We start from the raw sequence: 16482 nt of genomic DNA, 5'->3' as shown, positions 1-16482 counted from the left end.
CCCCACAAAAGCATTAAGCATTTGAACAAATAGTCAGATTAACAATAATAGGACCAAGAGATCTCAACTCTAGAGAACAGATGTTTTCTAGAATACAACGTATTGACAGATATATAGCTAAAGCTCTACAGTTAATAATCAGGTACTACATATGTTACCATATTTATGTGTTCCTCTATACCAAATTTGCCACCAAAAAAATAATCTGGCTCAGGCCAATAATTAGAACCTGATGATAATCTGAATCAGAATGTCCCTAGCACTACTAGTAGCAAGCAAGTAACACAGCAATATATTATAATAAGCTACCATTCAAACTTAAATCATACTTAGAACAGCTAATGTCAGGGACCAAGCAATAGGATTAGCCTTGTTAAATAATATGAAAAACACTCTTCTATGTTCAATAAATGATGAATACATGAATAATAAAAAATAGGCAGAGTATGTAGGCTTGTAAACAATATCAGACATCGCATAGCCTGCTTATAGAACTACTAGTAAAATTGAAATTCGACGACAAGTTTTTAGAACAGTGGTAGACTCCACAATTGCAGCATCCAGATAAGTGATGAGAAATACAGAACAACATGTTTAGTATAGGAGAAATGAGATAGTACCTTGACTTTGGCACTGCAGCTTCAACACAATCTTGGTGGTGTTGACCTGAAAATCACAACATTTGCCATATCCTAAACTGCGCACTCAACAGGCATTGTATTTATAAAAAATAGGTTTGTATTATTGAAAGCTCTAGTTTGGTTTTGGTGAATTGATGAAACCCTAAGTGCTAACCTAGTTTATCAAGTGATCATGAGATAGGTAGCACATGCCAAGTGGTGAAGCAAATGAAGATCATGACATGATGATGGTGATGCTATGGTGATGATCAAGTGCTTGGACTTGAAAAGAAGAAAGAGAAAAACAAAAGGTTCAAAGCAAATGTATAAATGGTAGGAGCTATTTTGTTTTGGTGATCAAGACACTTAGAGAGTGTGATCACATTTAGGTTCGATAGCCATACTATTAAGAGGGGTGAAACTCATATCGGAATGCGGTTATCAAAGTGCCACTAGATGCTCTAACTCATTGCATATGCATTTAGGATCTAGTGGAGTTCTAACACCTTTAAAAATCTTTGTGAAAATATGCTAACACACATGTGCACAAGGTGATACACTTGGTGGTTGACATATTTGAGCAAGGGTTAGAAACTTCACCGGCGGAGTGTCCGCTCGTAGTGTACGGACAGTCCGACGGTGCCACCGGCGCCCTAAACTTAGGTGAACGTGGTCACTGTAAGTGACCGGACGCTAGTCTCTGAAGGATCGGCACGTCTAGTCACTAGCAGCAGAAGAAGCACAGCGTCGGTCGTCGACCGGACACTGGCACTGAAACGACCGAATGCTAGCTGGCTGCGTCCGGTCACACTGACATGGTCATGCACAGGGGAAACGCTAAGTGACCGGACGCTGGGTGAGTCCGGTCGAGCATGACCGGACGTGTCCAGTCATGAAAAGTCGTCTCTGGATGCTTACTGAAAACGACCGGACGTTGCGGTTCAGCGTCCGGTCACTTTGAGCTGCTACATCCGGTCATCACTTGACCGTTGAGATCGAGCGATCAACATTTGAAGAGAGGGGACACGTGGCACACATCGCGTGACCGGACGCTGGAGCATTCGATCACCCCGTGTTGTGCCCAGTGAAGGGGTACAACGGCTCTGTTTCATGGGGGCTTCTATTTAAGCCCCATGGCTGGCTCAAGCTCACTCTCTTGGCCATTTGCATTGACATAGCAACCTTGTGAGCTTAGTCAAAGTCCTGCCACTCATCTCCATTATTAATTCATCATCTTTATGAGATTGGGAGAGAATCCAAGTGCATTGCTTGAGTGATTGCATCTAGAGTCACTTGGTGTTCGTGTTTCGCTGCGAGATTCACTTGTTACTCTTGGTGGTTGCCGCCACCTAGATGGCTTGGAGCAGCGAGGATCGTCTAGCGGAGGTTGGTGATTGTCTCCGGCTCCGATCATGGTGATTGTGAGGGGTTCTTGACCTTTTCCTAGAGCAGAGCCAAAAGGTACTCTAGTGGATTGCTCGTGGCTTGTGTGATCCTTATCTTGTGTTGGTTGTGTGGCACATTATTGAGGGTTTGGCGTGTGATGCCAATTAGCTCGTGAACCTCCAAGTGAGTGAATCGCCACAACAAGGACTAGCTTGCCAGCAAGGAAGTGAACTTCGGTAAAAAATCATTATGTCATCATTTGATTCTGAGGTGATTGGTCTTCATTGGTATCCATTCTTATGATTGATTGGCTCCTTCCTCGACACGGCGGTATAAACAAATTGCTCACTCTCTTTATATTACCGCAAACTAGTTGTCAAGCTCTTTAGTGTAGCTAGTTGTGAGAGCTTGTTAGTTTGGTTAGTGTGGCTCTTTAGTTAGCCTTTGAGAGCACACTAACTTAGTATAGTGATATAGCTATTGTGTGGATAGAAACTATACAAACTAGAATTGTGGTAGGTGGCTTGCTATTTTAGTAGGCTAGCGCAATACTTGCTTCACCTCATATTTGTCTAACCGTTTTGTTAAGTGTTGTTGTAGAATTTTTAATAGGCTATTCACCCCCCTCTAGCCATTAGGACCTTTCAAGTGATATCAAAGCCAAGGTCACCGTGATTTGAGGCTTAATAACCTTCGGTGTAAAAATGGTTCAAATCAACAACACCAAGAAGCCACCCCAATTTAATGGCATAAATTATTCGTATTAGAAATAAAAAATGACCACACATATCAAGTCAATCAATAGAAAAGTGTGGAAGGTGGTAGAAACCAAAATTGAGATTGGTGATCCGGAGAATCCCACCGCGGCCGAAGAAGTGCTTCTCCAAAACAATGACATTACTCTAAGTGCCATTCATGATGCAATTGATGAGAGAACATTTGAGCAAATCAAGTATATTGAGATGACTCAAGAGGCTTGGAAGAAGTTGGAAGAATCATTTGAAGGCACTCAAGTTGTGAAGGGTGCAAAGGCATATATTCTCAAAGAGAAGTTTGCAAGCTTCAAGATGAAGGAGGATGAGAGTGTGCCAAAGATGTTCTATAGGCTTTAAGTGCTTGTCAATGATCTCAAAGCACTTGGAGAAGAGGTGAAGGACAAGGACTTCTCCCATAAGTTCTTGAGATGTTTGCCTTCAAGATTTGGCACATTGGTCACTATTCTAGTGAGAAGTGGTTTGGACACCATGACACCAAACCAAGTGTTGGGAGATATAATGACCGATGATACATATAGAGATGATGATGAGAAGGAATAAAAGAAGGAAAAGAAAGATGAGAAGAAGGATGAGAAAAAGAAGAGCATGGCATTCAAGGCCACATCATCCAAGGGCAAGGCAAAGCAAGAAACATCAAGTGAAGAAGATGGTTCATGGGATGATGATGATGATGAGAAGATGGCTCTCTTCGTCAAGAAATTCGGCAAATTCAAGATGAAGAAAGGGTACCATGCTAGAAGAAAGAAATCTTCATCCAAGAGCAAGGAAGAATCAAGAAGGTGCTTCAAATGTGGAAGCAAAGATCATCTTGTTACTCAATGTCCATACAATAGCGACAATGATGATGACAACAACAAGAACAAGAAGGACAAAAAGGAAAAGAAAGAGAAGAAGGACAAGATGATCTTCAAGAAGAAGAAGGGTGGTTCATATGTGGTCACTTGGGATAGTGATGCTTCCTCAAGTGATGATGATGATAGTGATGATGACAAGACCATCAAGAAGAAGGCACTTGCAAGCATGGCCATCAATGAGAAGCCTTCTCTCTTCGACACTCCATCATACTTCATGGCTAAGGCCACTAAGGTACAAACTTATGATGATGGAAGTGTTGATGAACATGATAATGAAAATGATAGTGATAGTGATGATAATGAACCTACTAAAGATGAATTATATGACATGCTAGAAGATGCTAAAGAACACTTTGACATTAAGAGAAGGGAATGCAAGAGCATGAATAAGGAGGTAAAAGCCCTCAAGCAAGCCCTTGATGAGCTCAAAGCAACTCATGAGAGGCTAGAGAATGTCCATGAGAAGCTTGACAAGGCTCACAAAAAGCTTGAAAAGGCTCATTCCTCTTTGCTTGATGAGCAAAATAAAAAGAAGCATATTGAAACTTGCAATGTAGGCTCAACTTGTGATATAATTGATGAATCATTATCTATGACTATCATTGTTTCTCCCACCAACCCTTCTTGTAGTACTTCTACTTCCACCTCATCTAGTAGTGATTGTCTCACTTGTGATGCCTCACTAATGGTTGAGAATGAGAACCTCAAGAAGGAGGTCAATAAGCTCACTCACACCTTAGCTAAGGCCTATGGTGGTGAGGACCGCTTGCTTATGTGCTTGGGTAGCCAAAGAGCTTCTCTCTATAAAGAGGGATTGGGCTATATCCCCAAGAAAGGCAAGGCGGCCTTTGCTCCTCACAAGACTAGCTTTGTGAAGAACAATGGTCGGTTTTGCACTAGTTGCAAGCAAGTTGGTCATAAAGAGCATGAGTGCAAGAACAAGAGTAAAAATGCTAATGTATCCTCCATTAATATTAATTCTTTCTATGTGCTTACTAAGGGTGCAAATGGTGTAAATGCTAAGTTCATTGGTAAACCATGGATGGGCTCAAAGAAGAAAGCCATTTGGGTACCAAAGAGCTTAGTAACTAACCTTCAAGGACCCAAGTAAGTTTGGGTACCTAAAAAGAATTGATCTTCTTTTATAGGTCAATTACAAAGCCAGAGGAAGGCATTGGGTTCTTGATAGTGGGTGCACTCAACACATGACTGGTGATGTAATGAAACCAACCAATTTATACACAAGTACGAAAGCAATCACCGGAGTGATCAAACCATCATACTTGAATCCATATGGACCCGGTAGTCAACTGAAACCACGAAGGATTTCAAACCAACTTGCATACAACCAAGATCGCAGTGATTCAACATAAAAAGCCACATGTTACATCCATTTCACAAGTAGTTCACATAGTTATTACAACATGAGTTCATAAATAGCAGAAGCAAAGTAGTTTGAGACCCTCATACACACTTAGTTCAAATACAAGCCAGTTCTATAGTCATATCCAGCAAAAGCAACATGATAAGATAGCATAGACGATCATGCCCCATGATCTAGTCTTCATTCCCCACAAGGTGGAGACAATACTTGCAGTAGCCGTTATAGAGCACGTCATCTGCAACAAGGGGGAATAAACTCTGAGTACAAGAATATACTCAGCTAGACTTATCCATCATAAACCAAAAATAATTGACATCAAGGAGTATGCAAGGCTTTATCAGTGGATCTTGCTAGACAAACCTTTTTGCATAAAAGCTTGAGTAATCATTATCATTATTCACCTGTACTAGCAGGGACTTTTAGCCATTGCCTACCATCTATATTAGCACCTGTACTAATCAATCACTTGATTAAGTTGCAAACAATAATAACCATATCAGGTATTTCATGGCTCATTATCATTATTATTTAACCATATCTTTAACTTTAGTGAATCTATGTTGCCACTGCTCAGTCAAGTTCTCACTATTCGGAAGAGACGACAATTCGAATCGATTCCTATCCAGCTGGAGGGGTATTCCTAACACAAACCCTGCTCCCCCCGTCAGGGTTGCAATCAAGTCACCTTTGGTACAACTCCAGAGTCGTGGGTCCGGATAGCGCCGCATCCTCAAGGGCGACACTCTGCCAGGAAGTGTAGGAAATTTTAAGCACCTGACCCCTTGGACTCACTGCCAATGTCCCCAAGCACATCCTTACTACCTCCAGAATACGCATGACCCCTCGGACTCCTAGCCTGAGTCGAACTACTAGGCTTCGCGGTCGGAACGACTTATCCGGCCAGCTAAGTGTTAGGCTACGTTCAACATGACATGAGGACGTACAGCAAATCGGTCCTTAAACGACATGGATGGGGATAAATCCACACCCAAGACCTCCTTGCCTTGTTGCTTCTCTATTGACATCCCGCCCGGTCTCCATTCATTATTAACACATGGTTATTTCCATGATAGCAAATATAGTCAACAGTGACCAGACATTATCCTAACTTGCAGATGATAGGAAATCATCTAACTTTTACCGGTCTAAGCAAGGCTAAGCTTTGATTCGCTCCTGGACCTAAATAGGATTTAGGGTACGTTTACTGGACAAGGAATATATATATATATATATATATATATATATATATATATATATATATATATATATATATATATATATGCAATAAGTGTTTGCATCCAATTCCTATCACTTAATGCATCAACAAATAAAGATACTCAAAGTAACCTATTTTCAAAACATAGGAGACTTAGAGTGCTCCGGGGCTTGCCTTTCAGAAAAGATGAAGGTTGGTTTTTGGGACTACTCAAGAACTTCTTCGTTGGCTCCTTCTTGGGGGCCTACACCTCCTGCTCCTGAGCTTGCTGCTGTTCCTTCGGGAGTCCTTGCTCGAATTCTAGAAGTGTGACTCTCTCCAAAACACCTATTGCATGCATATGCATAGCATAAGAATCATGCATGCACAAGAGATGGAATGTGATGATGAAATGTGCAGTCATGTATAGATGGACGCATGAAAGACACTGATGATACAAGATTAACACTTATTTTACTGAGTAGGTGCATATCTCTTCTAGACAACAAGAACTACACACTCACCAAGCTCTAGCAACCTAAGATAAGGTTGTTCATCTTCAGTAAGAGGTCTAGCACCTGTAACTAACAAGTTATGTTAATTAGCCTAGCATCTAAATCATCACATCAACTCATAGCAAGCAAACAAATTATTCACTGCAATCACAGAGTCAAGGCTACAAATAGCAGCAACTAGTCTTACTCATAACTAGAGTTGTACTAATCCAAAAGACATGCAACAAGACAATCTAGAAAGCTTATGAAATTATCTACAATTCATATTTAAACCTCTCGGCATAATTCCCAAGTTAACAAGGTCAAATAGGCACATTTATCAAATCTGGTCCAGAATTTTCAGAGAGCTATAATTTCTGAAGGCCAACTTTGAGCAGGCATAACTCAAAAACTACTTGGCCAAATGCCATGAAAATTTAACACAAGCTAGTTAAGTGAGTTATATACAACTTTGTTTTAGACAAGATTCCTAGCAAATCTCATCTTCACCAGTTAATTTGCTTATCTCTAAAATCTGTCTAGAAACTCACCGCGAGTGAATTTTAGTGAAAATAATATTCCATTACATACAAGAATAGTACTAAGAGCACTACCAATATTACCAACAATTAACATACATCAAATGAGCACTAGAAAATATAGTGGCTATTCCTAAATAACTTCCTTTCATGCCTTTATTAATTTATTTAGATACATAGGTTAAATAATAAACACCTAGACAAAGTGTACAAAAACTTCCACAAAATTTACAGTAGCTTATACATGTCCCCAATAGAGTACTGTATAAATTTCACATTATTTGAACAATCATAACATCCTACACAAAAATGACAAGCCAGCAGGGCTTAAAATACCATAAATAGGAAACCCTAGTGAAAAGTGTCAAATAATAGAAGAAATATTTTTCTTAGCATCCTTATGGTATCATGACAACCTCCAATAAATTTCATGAGCATTGGATTCATAGATTAATTATCAAAATTCACAAAAGGATCACCTAATTATAAGAGGGAAATTAATAACTCAAAAACTATTCATGCAATGACTCTCAAATCTTTAGCCGAGCTTCTACTCATCAAGAACAGCTCACCATACAAATTTCATAATTTTTGGAGCACTAGAACTCTAGATATGAATTAAACAAGTTTGCATTCATTTAAAAACACATTTTAAGTTGCACTTTAATTCTTCCAGAAACTTTACTACAAGTGTTCATGTTATATTTTTCCTAAATACTACACTTCATGAGGAACACCACAAAATTTAGTTCACCAAAATTGGATCTCTAAAATTCCACTTATGATTTTCCAAAGTTGCATACAAATTTGAAAATAAATGAACTTTCTTTTTCACTGCACAGTCACTGACGCTCGGGACCCACAGGTCAGTGGACCCCACCGGTCAGTCTAACCAGAGCAGGGGACAGCGGTTAAACGATGGTAGCTCACCAACAGCGAATCCGCCGGTGAAACCGACCCCACCATGGTGCTCTCCTCACTCTCCCGCATCTATAGAGGTAAGTGGTTAGGGTTGAGGCGCACTGGAGGTGGCTCGTCGCCGGCCATGGCGGTACGGCGACGTGGCACGATGGTGCGCCGGCCGGCTCTGACCACGGTGGGTCCAGGCAAAAGGCTCTACGGCACCACAATGCTCAGGCAAAACTATTCGTGCTAGCCTAGGGTTAGGAGATGCTCTAGGGACACCTGGCCATGGAGAGGTCTACGCGGCGGCAGAGCTTACTCCGGTGAAGCTCACCTACCGGTGATGTCCGGGCGGTAGTGGTTAGATTGGATAGGGTTAGAGTCACTACGAGGCATGTGGAACACAATGCAAAGGAAAGGGGGCATGGAGGAGCGGTGGTCAGCTCGGGCCACGACGAGCTCGCGTTCCGGTGAGGTGACAGTCATGGCGATGGCGATGGAATTGGCAAAAGGGCCCTCACCTAGGCTCGCTCGATGTTGCGAGTGGGTGGAGATGGTGGCGCGAAGCAAGGCAAAGCTCATGGCTAGCTAGAGGTAGCAATGACGTGGTGGCGAGGGAGATAGGCGATGGCAACACGCTTGGCAGCAATGGCGGAGGCACGGTGCTTCGCTTCCACGTGCGCTGGCGAGGCGAGGAGATACAAATGAAGGCAATGCTTGCTCTAGAGGATGCATGGGGTTGAGGTGTTCGCGATGGCCAGACTAGTGGGGGCAGCGCCGGCGTACGTCCTCCACTTGTTGAGCTTGACCTGACGCCGGTCGGCCCTATCGACCTGAACCCGAACGCCATCAGAGTTAGTAACACCGACTGATAGCGAGTTTTCATCACCTCCAAACTCTAAATCAGTGGCGAGTTAGCAAAATATCCTTGAAGCAAAGTTGTAGAGATATGATAGATCTACAATTGTTCTATAGAAACCACCAGCAAATTCGTAAAGGATCATGAGTTACATCAACCCAAAGTAAGCTTCATCAAACTGTAAACGCAGTTAAAACTTAGAAAATTTTCCACATATTTGGGACTGTTCCACATATTTTCATGACTTGGCATCTAAACAAAGTTTGTTCCATATATAATTTGCTATAACTTTTCATGACTTGAACCTCCAAGTGAGTGAATCGTCACAACAAGGACTAGCTCGCCGGCAAGCAAGTGAACCTCGTTAAAAAATCATTGTGTCATCATTTGATTCTGAGGTGATTGGTCTTCATTGGTATCCATTCTTGTGATTGATTGGCTCCTCCCTCGACACGGTGGTATAAACAAATTGCTCACTCTCTTTACATTACCGCAAACCAGTTGTTAAGCTCTTTAGTGTAGCTAGTTGTGAGAGCTTGTTAGTTTGGTTAGTGTGGCTCTTTAGTTAGCCTTTGAGAGCACACTAACTTAGTGTAGTGACATAGCTATTGTGTGGATAGAAACTATACAAACTAGAATTGTGGTAGGTGGCTTGCTATTTTAGTAGGCTAGCGCAACACTTGCTTCACCTCATATTTATCTAACCATTTTGTTAAGTGTTGTTGTAGAATTTTTAATAGGCTATTCACCCCCCTCTAGCCATTAGGACCTTTCAATTATGTTGGAAATAAATAAAGCAGTGTTTACAATGCTAGCAGTGGCAGTGGTTGCTAGACCTCACTCACTCAATGGACTATATGGACAAAGAAACAATTACACAAAGACAAGTAAGTTCTGACTAAAACTATGAGGAATTGCCTGCCAACCAATTCTATTGAGGTCTGACAAACTCAAGATCAACCCCAGTAAAGAAACAAGAAATGCAGCTATCATGCTACAAGAAAATGCCTTAGAAACAATTATTACCTTCAACTACAACAAATTAGTGTGCTATAGTAAATTCTTTGAAAATTTTCCATGTATCTTCTATAGATCTTGTGTAATGTTTAATTAATTTGGAACTGTATACATATTTTGACATAGAATGGGCACTGAGCTAATAGTACACTATGCTAACATAGCATCATGAAGAGGATGAATGCAAGATTACCACCTCTGGCTCGAGTAGGGATGTTTCCCAAAGCATTCCTATCATCCTTCTCATTCCACCAAGGACTTGCAGGAACATTATTCAGGAATTTCACATGATAAGTTAATATATGCTCTAGAAGACTAGAAACGCAACAGAACTATCCACGGACAATTGATAGCATAGCAGTATATCATACCATATCCACAGTTATGTTTCCAAGCTGGACCTTTCCATGCTCTGAGTTAAGCTTCTTTAAGCGATCATGTAACAACACAGACTAACATCTGAGAACAGCAAGGCCAGATGAACAGGTGTTCATATGTCACGAAGACAAGTGGTCAGATAAACCAGGTGTGAAGTTGATGATGAGGTACCTCATCATTCCTATGCCAAAAGCATTAATAGGAATGATGAGGTACACATCAAACATGACTCACAAGCTCTAGAGATTAGGACAAGAAAATGACATGTCTGTAAACATCTGAGCATTGACATTTAAGAGCTAGTACAGTGAGCTGGTTCATATCTTACTCTACACATATCTTCCTGCGATGTCCAATTTAGATTCCTAGCAAGCAATCCATCATATATCTCACACTATAAGAAACCAAACGAGTAAAATGTATTAATGCATGTGTAGAAATTGAACTGAAAGTGCTAAGGGAAGAAGTAACAAAAGAAAGAGTTGTGTCCATTGTTTCAGTAATCATAATGTATCCTAATGTTTCTATTATACATAAGCTCAGTTTTTTCTTATTGCATCCCATTCAGCAGGCCAATATAGGAAGATTACTTTTCACATTCAGTTACTACTTATTTGTTCAGACTAAAACCCTACAAGCCAACAACTGAACAAATAATTCTCAGTTTTACAATCCTGCTCCAAATATCCAAAAGTCTACTTTTACACTCTAACCCTACAAACTGAGCAGACAATTGGGGCAAGCACTTCAGTAGCAGCAGGGTGCAAAATAGAACATTTAAATTGGTACAACAACAATAACAACAAAGCCTTTAAGTTCCAAACAAGTTGGGGTAGGCTAGAGTTGAAACCCAGCAGAAGCAATCAAGGTTCAAGCATGTGAATAGCTGTTTTCCAAGCACTCCTATCTAAGGCTAAGTCTTTAGGTATATTCCATCCTTTCAAGTCTCCTTTTATTGCCTCTAAACATTTAAATTGGTACATTACGAGTTATTTTGAGTTGTCTAGAAATGAAGCAAAGCATTGATGCTAATTTCAGCAAAAACAAGTGCAAATTACAACTCGCTCTCATCACTCATCAACGTACGTTGCATAAAAACAATGCCTTCATCCTTCTACAACAAAGCTGCAAAAAAAGTAGCCTTTTCAGTCTAGTCAGTCTATGGTGCAAAGCAAGAGAAATTAGAAATAGTGCAGTTCAGGGCACTAGCACACCACCAATTAATCCTAACAAGATCAAAAGATCATACAGGTTCCAGAATATTATAAGGGCACAAGCAGCATAGCACAATTAAACCATACAGGTTTAGAAACATTTAGGCATTAGCAACATACCTAGCACACACCAATTAGGCCTAACAACAACAACAACAACAAAGCCTTTAAGTCCTAAATAAGTTGGGGTAGGCTAGAGTTGAAACCCAGCAGAAGCAATCAAGGTTCCGGCACGTGAATAGCTATCTTTCAAGCACTTCTATCTAAGGCTAAGTCTTTGGGTATATTCCATACTTTCATGTCTCCTTTTATTGCCTCTACCCAAGTCAACTTTGGTCTTCCTCTGCCTCCCTTCATGTTACTATCCTGGCTTAGAATTCTACTACGCACTGGTGCCTCTGGAGGTCTCCATTGGACATATCCAAACCATCTCAACCGGTGTTGGATAAGCTTTTCTTCAATTGGTGCTACCCCTAATCTATTACGTATACCATCGTTCCAAACTCGATCCCTTCTCGTATGACCGCAAATCCAACGCAACATACGCATTTCCACGACACTTATCTGTTGAACATGTCGTCTTTTCGTAAGCCAACATTCTGCACCAAACACATAGCAGGTCTAATCGCCGTCCTATAAAACTTGCCTTTTAGCTTCTGTGGTACCCTTTTGTCACATAGGACACCAGGTGTTTGCCACCACTTCATCCACCTTGTTTTGATTCTATGGCTAACATCTTCATCAATATCCCCGTCTCTCTGTAGCATTGATCCTAAATATCAAAAGATATCCTTCATAGGCACTACTTAACCTTCCAAACTAATATCTTCCTCCTCTCGAGTAGTAGTGCCGAAGTCACATCTCATATACTCAGTTTTAGTTCTACTGACTCTAAAACCTTTGGACTTCCAAAGTCTCTCGCCATAACTTCAGTTTCTGATTCACTCCTGTCCGGCTTTCATCAACTAGCACTACATTATCCACGAAAAGCATACACCAATTAGGCCTAACAAGATCAGAAATCTGAGGAGGCATTAGCAGCAGTCTATCATAACCTGAATGACTAATCTGTGACTGACCAACTTGAAACAAATGCACTAGTCCACTTGCACCTCTAAAAATCTATTATTCAGTTTACATCAAGATGCACCACCCACAGGTAAGGTAACCTAATGCAAATCAGACTACTAGTCCATTAATGCTAGCTCTCCTCTTTGCTTCACGGCTCATTCTACTTCAGTTGACTGATTGGACAATCATCAGAACATTCTATCGATGAGCAGTGGTGGGTTGCTTTACCTCGAAGTGAATGGAGATATCATCCGTGATGGAGCAGAGAGGGGGGCACTCGTTGTAGGATTCGATGTAGTCACCCGACACCTGCTGCTACGCCTTGCTGGCGTCCTTCCCTGTCTAGTTGTTGTGCGAGCTGAGCTCTGAGGATGGTGGTGGTGGTGGCGCCCGGATCTAAGGCCTGAGGGAGGGTGGTCGCATGATGTAGCCGGCCAAGGACGGCACAACCGCCGCTCCCCAACCTACCGCGCTGTCGCAGCCTCATTGCCCATCTCCCTCCCTCTAGACCTCACCTCTTGGGCCGTCTCTCGATCGCACGCCAGACACGCTTCGCACTTCGCCTCACCGCTGCACTCTCCTCGCCGCCGCCTCCCCGCTCTCTCTCCATGTCGCGCTCAGCCTGCTCGTCGCCGGCACGGGCGGCGCCAACGAGACTAGCTCGCCGCTGCACTCGGTGGAGGCGATGGGCCGGCTATGACCCAGAGCCTGCATGTGCTCGCGAAGCAGGTTCCACAACTCGTCCTCGCCGCTGTGTATGAAGTCGTCTTGGTTGGGGCAGGGGGAGAGGTGGTGGCGGCGGAGGATGGAAAGGGGATCGAGGGGATGAGAGAGAGAGAGACCAGACGGGGGAGGAGAGAGAGAGAGAGAGAGAGAGAGAGAGAGAGAGAGAGAGAGAGAGAGAGAGAGAGAGAGAGAGGATGGGACGGGACGGGGAGGGGAGGCTGAGGGGGGTTCCGGACTTAACTATTTTTCATCTTTTTTCGGGTCCGAGGTGTTATAGTATAGACGTGTTTTCTTGAAACGCGTCGCTGAGAAGGAGCCCCCGATATCAGTGACACGTCTAGTTGGGAAGAGTCGCTGATAAGATGTCAATAGTGACGCGTTTTTGTTTCTTGGCCATAGGTGAGTGACGCGTACCATTTATCCGCGTCACTGATATTATATTAGTGACGCGTTTCAACTCTAGGTCACTGATTAAGGTGTCTTCTTTGTGCTTTTTTGGCATAGTGTTGGTAAGATGGCTCTAGGTTGCAAAACTCTATGTAGGGTTGGTAAGTTAAAGCACACTCGAAAAGCCTAAGGTGTCTATTCTATTAAGTTTATGTTTTTTCTAGTGTAGATCAAACTGAATCTAGGTTTAAATGACTCAATTCATATATATCTTCTCTTGGGCTCACGTGCTCCTTATAACAGGGAGCCCTTGAGAAACAATGGAGATCGAGTATGCTGAGGCCCATTGGCAATTCTTACAAGTTTTTCAGCTCAAACTCTGGTAAGATATAATGGAGAAAGAGCACACTTAGATATAGAGAAATCAAATGCAAAGTCTATCAGGAATAACTAATTGAAGAACTTCGTTGATGTGCATGTAGCCGTTTGGGCCATATGATTCAAAATTTCTAATGTCCATGGATTAGGAAGTTAGACACATCAATCTTTTTTTAATATGCAAGAGAGAGCTGTATAAACAGTTTGTTACAGAACATTATGTCACGTTCGCGAGAAAAAAAAAACATGCCATGCCGAAACAAGTGCAAAACTCGAGGTAGTTCTGGTTGTTTACACCAAGTCAGGCCGTTTCAGTTCATGTACTTGTCTCCAGTATTTCCACCATTGTCACCGCACCGAAATTTTCTTTTCGGCAATGTTGGTCACGATCCAATATCTTACAAGTAGAGAAGGTGTAAAACAAGTGTGAAATAAATAGTAGACCCTGAATGGACAATATATATGCGAGACGTCGTTGTTTTTCCAGTTTGATCTTGAGAAGCCAAATGTAGTGCGAACGAGCGAAAATGCCCGGACACATTTTTATTGATTGACCAATATTGCAAAAGGAGTTGATGAATACATCACAATACAATACCCAGAAAAAGATATACTGCTTATATATGCAGCGAAAGGAAGGCACGAGACACCGTATAGGCAGGCAGGCAGGCTTCACGTTATTTTAGCCCACAGGACGTATACGACGATACGACGAACTCGGCAACCACATCACGGTATGAAGCCTGACGACGAAGAAGCCGCCGGTGTCGGCGGCGAGGAAAGTACACGCCGGACGGCCGATCACTCAAAGGAGCCGGGGTGCTCCCTCTGCATCTTGATGACCTGCCTCCACGAGTCGCGGGTGGAGATCTTGTCGTACCACCTGGCGACGTGCTTCCTGGCGGTGAAGAGCTTCCTGCCCCTGTCGGAGGAGTTGACGATGTAGTGGGAGTTGGGGAGGTGGGAGAGGTCGGCGAGGGTGAAGTCGTCGCCGGCGAGGTACTCGTTCTTGGAGAGGATGTCGTCGTAGACGGCCAGCATGTTGTGCAGCTTCTTCTCTTTCTCCGCGACACGGGCCTCGTCGGGCCGCACGTCCTTGAGGTGCGGCGCGAACGCCAGGTGGAACACCAGCTCCGAGCTCGGCGCGTCGAAGCTCTGCGCCTCCGCCTGCAGCCACTGCTCGATGGACGCCCGCTCCAGCGACCCCGTCCCGTACAGCTTCTTGTACCCGTCGTCCGGGAACTGCGTGCACAGGTACCGGCAAATCGCCCTGGAATCTGCCATATATGCATACGTGTCAGAATCTGAATGCCGCCATGCATTTCATTTCTTAGTTGTTCTGAGTTCTTACCAACGATTGTTTTGTCACCGTGCTTGAAAGTAACCTGTCCAGTAGGATCCTGCAGAGCCACATCACCCACAGCAGAAGCTTAGGTTTTAATTTCTAGCATCTAGCCATCTCCAACTCCAAGAATTGAGTGAGAGAAACAACTGAATGCGACAGGCCAAGACCAAGGTGGGTGATGATGACAAGACATACCCTGAGCTTGATGAACTCGGGGAGCTTGTGCGACTTCTTGAAGGTGTCGGTGCGGACGAGCTCGAACTCGAGGTTCTTCTCGAAGAGGCAGGTCAGCACCCTCGCGACGTCGGTGGACGCCGGCTGTCCGAACACCTGTAGCCCTGCCGCCATTGCTGCTGATCGATGTGTTGGATTGGAGATGACCTGCACTGCAGCGATCGAGAGCAATGTGCTGGATGACCGACCTGCTGCAGATGTGTGGTGAGTCAGACGCTGATGAGATGCCTGGATGAAGATGACGCCGACTCATCGGCGTCTATTTATGCAGGTGGATAATATGCTTGCCTTGCCGCCGAGGATTACAGCACGGCAGCGAAAAGAGAAAGCTCCCCCGATCCGCCTCAAAGGTAAAGAGCGTCAGGATTCTTGCTTGGATCGAGCAACCATGCATGCTTGCACGCACGCTGTCTCCGTCTCCAGGAAGCAAATTAAATTAAAAAGATCTCGCAGAAACGATAGATCACACAAGCTCGCCCATGCGGCGTTCATGATGCATGCGATCCTTTAGCAGCAATGGGGTGAGCAACACGAAAGATCCATCCATGGAGGTGTCGGAGGAATTGAATACTGCAAAGAAAGGATCGCCTACGTTGGATTTCGTACGGAATTGGCGCCAAAGATGGAGCATGTGGCTTATGTCGGGGTACAAGAATATAACTCGCTATGTAATGTTGGGCTTTATTTCATCAAACCTAAAGCTAGGTTCTGGATGCAATTTT

The 16482-nt window shown here is 43.1% G+C and overlaps 1 protein-coding gene across 1 annotated transcript; it reads right to left on the bottom strand.

The window, feature by feature from the left end:
* Positions 1-14688: 14688 nt before the first annotated feature.
* On the bottom strand, positions 14689-15982 carry LOC136508331 (glutathione S-transferase F8, chloroplastic-like). The gene is made up of 3 exons (XM_066502989.1): positions 15722-15982; positions 15533-15581; positions 14689-15458 (listed from the first exon to the last, which is right to left on the bottom strand). Exons 1-3 carry the CDS (start codon positions 15872-15874, stop codon positions 14983-14985), a joined length of 678 nt encoding a protein of 225 aa, XP_066359086.1. The 5' UTR covers positions 15875-15982; the 3' UTR covers positions 14689-14982.
* Positions 15983-16482: the final 500 nt, after the last annotated feature.

Source organism: Miscanthus floridulus, chromosome 1, assembly GCF_019320115.1.
Source record: "Miscanthus floridulus cultivar M001 chromosome 1, ASM1932011v1, whole genome shotgun sequence".
Lineage (NCBI taxonomy): Eukaryota > Viridiplantae > Streptophyta > Magnoliopsida > Poales > Poaceae > Miscanthus > Miscanthus floridulus.
Note: the sequence above shows the minus strand (reverse complement) of the source record. Positions and strands in the feature narration are given on the sequence as shown.